The following is an 8,741-nucleotide window of genomic DNA, read 5'->3' as shown; positions in this document are numbered from 1 at the left end:
TTTTTATTATCTTTATGATATTATAATTAAAATAATATGTAATTATATTTTGTTTATTTTGTTTATAACTATACTATACTATAATAATATTGCTTTAAACATTTATCTGATTATCAATGCAAACCATTGTATGGCTCCTTAGACAATTTTTTTATTATCTTTATGATATTATAATTAAAATAATATGTAATTAGAATATAATTATTTTGTTTATAACTATACTATACTATAATAATATTGCTTTAAACATTTATCTGATTATCAATGCAAACCATTGTATGGCTCTTATTTGTTCTTAGACAATATTCTCTCGTCATTTCGAATTTTGCACTTGCTTTACGATGGCTTACATACGAAGAGTCACACTTTACACGCACGTAATTGCGTTATTGATAGGTGTAACTCAAAGATAATTATTGTACACACCTCGGCAGGAGTTCTCTCGATTAGCGGTATGTTAATATATGAGCGAACTGTTGCACAATTCATTAGTTCAACTATGTCTGCGCCATTCTCATCGGCGAAGGTGGCAGCGACTTTCGTCGACTATCCTCGGACTTTCCATTTCTCTGGAAGGCGCTAATTCCATCATGCGTCAAGGTTGTCACACTTTTGCGACTCCCTCATAATATTTACGCCTACACTATTTCAGGATTCAATTATGCAAATCGCAATATATTGCATCGGCTGATCTTCACTCTCCTCAACTCGTTCTCACTTTTCACTTTTATCTCATATCGATCTTCAACGATATTGTTGCTAATTGTTGTCGATCGGTGTAAAATGCGTTATTTTTTTGGTGATCGTTCACGTGACTATAGAGCAGATTCAACGTCTCCTGTATTTATGTAGGTATTCTACGCGAAATCTAATGCTTGAGGAACTAGCTTTGCTGGGAAACACATTGTGTGCAATTTAGTTTTTCTCGTGTCGTTACAAGCTGTCGTTGCGTTTCACAACGCATTATCGCGTCGATATGCATCGAGATATCCGCATGTCTCAACGGAGTATCGAGTTAGACGCATTAAAGTGACAAGTTCCAAGACTGTAATGTCGTAACACTAGTGTGGAAATCGGAAAAATAGAGAATGGAGCTTCAATATCTTTCATGCAACACGGTCTTGCAATGTCTCGCAATGACCTTCTTTTAACTTCTTCGCGTATCGAGCAATTTAATTGTCCAATTCAACGAGAATAAACTTTATTCAGAGAGTATTTATTTCCAAGATTTATTTGTGACCAGAGATTAACTATTTAATTGTCCGAACAATTTCACACACTATATATCCTTTTAAACTTAAATTCATAAATTAATGGAAGAGAATTATTTATAAATATTCTATACAATTACTTAAAACAAGTTTAAAATATTTATTGAGAAATAATTGGGGGTGGCTGAAAAAAAATATATTTCAGAAAAAATGTGTGAAATTTCTGTATTTTTTTACTGGATAAAAAAAATCTTTTCTTTGTACTAAAGTAATTCTATCGAAAAGAAAAGTGGATGATTCTGGCGAGACACCTCGTATAAAAAAGACAGAAAAGGGGAACGGACGTTTTTCTGCATACGTGTGTTTACACGTGCGTACTTGTGCGTGTGTCAATGTACTTTACGCGTTCTTGACCTAGCGCCTAGTCTTCGATCACATTCTCGTTTCACTTGCCATTGCATAGACTCTTGTATAACGCCGATGGTGAATGCAATTCAATCATTTTCGCGACGCCGATTGAAAGCTAATTAATAAGCATTAGAAACGCGGCAAGTGGCCGTCGTATATGGAAAAGCGCGAATGAAATTCAGGCCGTTCCGGCCAATTGCGAAAGTGCGTACATTAACTCCTCCTATGCGTTTGAGAGTTAAATTTTTCGATCACGTGTCGCGCGTCGCGTCGTTCCAACTGTCGATTTCTAATATATGTAATTTCAGCAAGTCGATTGACTCGTCGCTTTCGAAAAAGTTTTACATTGTTCGTGATATTCTGTTATAACGGGTCATCCTTAATCGATATTCTCCGTTCGATTCTTCCGAGTTTTCCGACGTCTACGCAACAGGTGGAGGCCAAAAATACGCTTCCAAATCTAGAAAGCACGCGCGCTATCGGTGCCCAGCCATGAATCGCATTAGCCTCTTTCCTCCTCTGATATTTTAAAGAGAGAGTTTCCGTCGTCGTCACTATACTGACGTTGTGTAGTATAGTCGCTCTCGATAAAGTTTTAGTGAAAAAAAGAAGAAGAAAGCACAGAACATCAGACAAACAACTACTTATTTAATTATACAGGGTGTTCCAGATCAGGTCAATGAAACTTCAGGATCTTATAGGGAATTGAATCTGGAACAAAAAAGTTTCTATAAACATAGTCCGGAAACGCTTCGTTAAAAAGTTATAGCTAATAAACTCTCTATAAGTAATTAGTTATGATCAAAATTTAATGAAAATATTTTTATGTTTGCATTTGCAATGTTTGCACTACGAATGTAATGTTTACACCATTGAAAGATGTTTTTTTTTCAAGTTTCTGCTATTTTCATTGTTTTGAGCTTATTTTCTTTTGAACGCCTTATCAGAATTAAATGAAATTGATGTAATTTAGTTTGTTATTTAATTACCCATCAGATTTATTTTGTTACTTTTTTTCGAATAAATGAAGAATTTTGAAGTTATTTTTAAAAAACGTGATTTTTCGAAATTTATTAGCTATAACTTTTTAACGAAGCGTTTCCGGACCTATGTTTATAGGAACTTTTTTGTTCCAAATTCAATTTTCTATAAAATCTTAAAGTTTCATTGACCTGACCTGGAACACTCTGTATATGGACTTTTTTCCGGATAGAGAAAATATACCAAAAAAATCGAGATATTATATTTCTGCACGATATCGATCTGACAAAAAGTTTAAAAAATCACGACGATTGAATCTTTGCAAATCGAAAAATCGAATCTATCTAACCTTCTTTTGACTCCAGACGGCATTAACTGACGGTTTGCCTCGACGGATGTCCGACTGGTCGATCACATCGTCATGCAATAAAGAAGAGGTGTGGATCATCTCGGAGATCATCGCTACTTGTCGTTGCGAATGCGAGAGAACGCTGAAAAAAGAAGCAAAAGCCCCTTTGTTGTAGAATGAACCATTTACGCAGAATCATTATAGCCTTTTGTTAAATATTTTTAATTATAAATAATTAGGATTGTAAAAATTACTCTAAAAGTAACTCAAAATAACAAGCCATTACAATTTCCGTTACTTTTTTTAACAAGTCTATTACAAGTCAAGATTATATAACACGAATATAAAATTTACATTTTTTAAGCATTAATAGCAATTTGAACATTCATAAGCATTTTTTATATTAAAATATAATAAAAACGATATATTTTCGATATTGATATCGCTCAAGAAAAAATGAATTTACAATTATATAAGATCATATATATGGTCCTATATGATCTTATATCTTACATCTCCATTTTTTCTCAGGCGCTATTGAAGTATAAAGTATGTATAATAATTTTAATAATAATTCGAATTTTATTATTTTAATAAAAAAAATTAATAATAGAAAGGAAGAACTAATTAGAGCTTAGACGCAGTAAATAGTACGTAAAAGTTACATGTACGAGATAAACTAAATTTAATTTGCCCAATATGTTAATCGCTTCCAATCTTTTCATTTTATTGATACAAGATTAAAGTTTAAAAAAATTGATTAAAAAACGCAAGACAAAATGTCATCGCAAGAAAAATGGTTGTCAGTGATCTAAAACGTTATTACAATAAACATGGATCGCATCGCAAATCATATGATATTACGCACAAAGAAACATGTAACAGATAAAATAAGAATAATAAATAAAGTCAGTAAAGAGAAGCGTCAGATGTGCCACGTATTGAGCAAAAAAATTTCGGATGCGAGCGTGAAGTAAGTATATAATAATTAAAATAGAAGTTCGAAGGACAGCGGGCACAAATAAAAACTCAACGTGCCAGATATGCATATACCAACGAATTTTTTGAACGTGCATTATTTTTTTGAGTTTCCTTGAACTTTATTTTGGCAATGGCTCATTTGGTCCTTATGACAGTGAGATGAGTTCCGTATGCATTGAGTTTGACATTTTAAAGCCTCTTTAGTAGATTTATATCTACTATTTATAATATGACACGTCTGACGCTTCTTTTCACTGATTTTATTTATTATTTTTATTTTATTAATTATCTGTTTCTTTGTGCATGATATCATACGGTCCATCTTTATTATATAATAATATTTTGTAGATTGATCTTGCGACATTTCGACTTGCGTTTCTTGATCAATTTTTATATTTTGAACTATTGAGAAGGATCCAAAGGGTTCAAAATGTTTGGCACATTAAATTTAGTTTAATCATGTAACTTTTTTATACACCATTTTTTATGCATCCAATTTTTAGATTAATTTTTATGTAAAAATTTTGGATCTGCAATAATTTTTTCCAGCGTTTCCTAAATTATAGGATTCTGATGAAAATATCTATAAAAAATATAAAGTCCATTTTATATAAAAATATCGAAATTATTCGTCTAAAACTAAAAATTTCGCACTTTATTTTCCCCGTAAATTCTAAAATCCTTTCATTAGAATCGGGAATTCTAGTAATGAGACAACTCTTGCATGATACACGCTTCGTATAATTTCAGCCTTAAAGAGTATCTTATTTAACGAAATAAGCCGTAAATAGCCTGTTACAGTCTAATAATTTTCACACTTTTATGATAACGTGCTTAAAAAAAACCTCGACACAAATCGCGAACAAATTATGCTTTTGCTTTAAAGATCTCTTAATTATATCTCAACCAATCAATATAATCTATTGCTCCAAATCTAAATATATATGTTAGGATAGACACGCTACTGCAGTTTTCATTCACAAGGCTTCCCATTCATGTTTCAGTATAATTTGCTCGCACACGAAATACGTATGTGTGTGTGTGTGTGTGTGTATGTGTTTATATGTATCACTCGCCACTTTCATGGAGATCCGATTCGTCTCCGGCGTACTACTTTGTCAGTACTTTTAATGCTTTCTAAACGTCGTGAGCATATATATACGTTTTCATAATCGCGGAGATTCATCGCTGCATATATTGCTAATAAAAAAAAAAAGATGCAACTCTCTCACGCAAAATATTTATAATCATAAACTTTTCAAGATCTACATTGCTCCGCGCAATTTCAATTCAAAAAATTGCTCATAAAATTTACAGTTGAAGGATACTGATGTAATCATTGATATTATCTGCGCATAGAGTAACAACATTCTTGTCAGCAGCTTGTAAGAATGGGAATGAATGACATCTCTAGTATAAATATGTGAATAATTTTATATTTATCCGCGATTTTCTTGTGCTTGTAATTACGTAATGTATCGACTAGTTATCCTCTACACTTCTACTTATCTTTTAAAAATAAATGAATGCTATTTTAAGCTTTTTCAAAAAGAAGAAAGAGAATTTCATTTTTGCATTTGTCTGCGGTTACATGAGCATGAGTATAGCTTGATCGCTATAAAAATTCTTCCTCGATAAAAATTTCAAAAACGTTTATAGGAATATTTGCGTCCACTTACTTTCTTCCCTTGTGATAATTAATAGCTCGTGCCATGAGTATTGTGAGTATGGGTCGTACCGCTTTTCCCTGGCCATCCAAGTAATATGTGCTTATCGGTTGCAGCTCTTCTTGCGTAGTATTGTTAATAAGTTCCTGAAATATATACACATATCTCCGAATTTTCGATATCAATGAAACATCCAAAGATTCGTATAATAAAAATCATAGCCGAATATCACAAAGTATACAATATATAATAATATATTAATATCTAATATATAGTATTATTATTAATTTTATATGTAATTTATAAATAAAACATCCCTCTCCATACAATTAAAACCGTAACAACGATACGTCAAGTCAATTCTTTAAAATAAGGTTCGCCTACACTGAGAAACAAAGTCGTTAACTTAATTAAATACGTTTAATTAGTTATCATTTTTCTAATTGAAATATTTAAGTATTTAAATCAAATAAATTACTTAAATATTCCAACGTTTAATTAAATGCATTTTAGTCAAGTTAACGACTTATTTTTTTCAGTGTAAGATGAATCAAAAGTTTAGGCTTTGTTTATTTATTTCTGAGGTCATTTTCATCCCTAAAGCATTTACATTTCGCCATTTTCAGACACAGTTCGAAAACTATTCTATTACGGAAAGATAATTCTAGTTTTCAACGAAAAATATCGATCATTTCTATTCCTGAAAAGGATCATTTGCTAAATCTCGTATATTTCAAATTGAAAATAGCTCGAAAGCTATTTATGTCACGATATTTTTGTTACGAAAAGATTATTTCAATTTTTAACAAGAAATATCGGCCTGTAAACTCCTGAATGCGCCTATTACTGAACACGCTGTATTAGATATGATATTAAGCGGCGTCTACAATAGAGATTTTAAGTCCTAAGCCTTAAGAAATTGGCCAATCACAGTCAAATATGACGAGAATACTCAACTGTGATTAGTCAATTTCTTAAGGCTTAGGGCTTAAAATCTTATTGTAGACGCCGCTTTAATCAACTATGATCACGTCCGAGACATTTCCGTAAAACTTGTTCCCGCAACTTCGAAAGGCGAAATGCGTAAGCTAGAGAGAAATCTGACTCTCGTCTTTTCGAAACGGTATTGAAAATCGTTCCGTGAATTAAATATCAACTATCTTCGCTGCAATGAACAAAACTGGATTCCGCCAATCAGACGAGCCGCTTTGAATTCCAGACGTGACACAGACTGAAAGTTCTTTCTGGAATTTGGCCAGAGTCGAAAAAACTTTCGATTTCTATGTCATTATCGTTTTTTTTTCTCACACGACCAGAAATTGAAATTGAGGAGATTCGATATTGTTTAAGTTATCGATGTTATAATAATAATAATAATAATTTATGTATATGATACTCCGATTTCTCTAACTTTCCTCATATAAAGTAACGTTCGTTGAAGTTAAAATGGTTCGTTAAGTGCAATTTCTTTTGTTTCACCGTAACGTTAAATGTCTACAATATACTGTTAAACCGTTTCTATTTTTAAGAATCGATAATTTTAATAAACAAAAATTTTCAAAATTAAAGTATTGAAATTTTAATATCTTTATATCGTTTATATTTATTTATATAAATTATCAGCATATGAACGAGAAAAAAATCAAACGCGAATGATTAGATCGACACATTGAATCCAATTTAGGATTTTACGTTTGCATAAGACTATTCTTATTATTCTGTATTAGTCTTATTATTTTATAATCGACGTGTATACTATTATACTCTCTAGTTGCAATTGTAAAAGTATACAAGATGTGCTTTAACTGAGCTTTAACTTGAGCTTTAACTTAGCTGATACAATCGAGAAAATTTTATTCTATGTGAAAAAAAATATGTAGAAAGTGTAGAATAAATTCTTTTCATACGAGGCTAATAGTTGAAGATATGTAATATAAAGTCATTAGAGATCATTCAAGCTTAAAAAATTGTAAATATATATTATTAATTTTCTAAATTTTAAAGTCAAAACAAAGGCTTGAAAAAAATTTTATTTCATATATTTTCGATTAATTTTTTTTACATAGAAACATTATCTTCCCCCAATTATATCACCAGTTACGGGACACCCTGTGTATAAGGATATATCATATAAAATAGTTGGCCTTGATTCCACACCTTTATTAATTTAGAGACAAAAGCCTATATTAGCTACCGCGTTTCTTGATGGCAGTCGCAGTTGATGAATATTCGAACATTATGTTAAGACTTTGCGGTCAAATTTCTCTGTAATACTTGAGAAGCGTGCCATCTCGTTTATATAGTTGGTTACATGATTCAATTACTTCATGCTCGTAAAAGATGAGAAGAATCAATGATCAATCAACATATTACATTCTTTCCTTATAAGCTACCTGGGCCCTACATACTAATATTATTCCACTCGCCTACGTACACACATTCTAATAATATCTATATAAAATAAATAAATTAATTTTTGTACAAATGTCAAAAATTAATTCCTCAGAGAAATAAATAATTTGAAAGCAATAGGAGAATACAGAATATTTTTGTTTCGATTTAATAGATAACAACCAAATAGAATACTTTCTTTTTCACAGATCGAGCGAATTTCACACTATATGCTGTACACGAACGATTGTGAGTAAAAGTTCTTTTCTCGACCACACACAAACCAGCTGCTTTCGCTGACGGGCTAAAACGCATTAAGTGAAGACGCAGTCACGTAAAAACCGTACGGCTCTTCATCAATATCTGTAAACGTGCCTTTATAACAATCGTGAAAATTCCATGTGCCATTTAAAATTTTAGAAACTTAAGAGGATGCCGGACCGTCCTGTTTTACCGGCCATAATAATTATATATTTGCTTAATATAAAAGTTTTGCAATATGTACGTGCAAAATAAGATACTTCTCCACTCGGAAATGCATGAAAGAATATAAGTGAACGTTTGAAAATATATTTAGAAGCCTAGTAAAAAACATTTCGGTGTGCAAAATTTTGCACACCGAAATGTTTTGCTTCTAAATACATTTTATATTCTTTCATGCAATTCCGAAGACGAAGTTATTCTATTTTGCGCATACAAACTGCAAAACTTTTATATTAAGCAAATATTGTTACGACCTGACGCAAGAAGCCG

The 8,741-nt window shown here is 31.6% G+C and overlaps 1 protein-coding gene across 1 annotated transcript in view; it reads right to left on the bottom strand.

The window, feature by feature from the left end:
* LOC115241877 (decaprenyl-diphosphate synthase subunit 1) overlaps nucleotides 1–8,741 on the bottom strand; it is a 22,195-nt gene that overhangs the window by 6,858 nt on the left and 6,596 nt on the right. Inside the window, exons 2-3 of the mRNA XM_029817818.1 lie at nucleotides 5,610–5,743; nucleotides 2,950–3,091 (exon numbers count right to left, since the gene is read on the bottom strand). Of these exons, the coding sequence (XP_029673678.1) occupies nucleotides 2,950–3,091; nucleotides 5,610–5,743 (276 nt within the window). The remainder of the gene's footprint in view (nucleotides 1–2,949; nucleotides 3,092–5,609; nucleotides 5,744–8,741) is intronic.

Source organism: Formica exsecta, unplaced genomic scaffold, assembly GCF_003651465.1.
Source record: "Formica exsecta isolate Colony F162 unplaced genomic scaffold, ASM365146v1 scaffold526, whole genome shotgun sequence".
Taxonomy (NCBI): Eukaryota; Metazoa; Arthropoda; class Insecta; order Hymenoptera; family Formicidae; genus Formica; species Formica exsecta.
The sequence above is the reverse complement of the archived record's forward strand: the minus strand, read 5'-3'. Positions and strand labels throughout refer to the sequence as shown.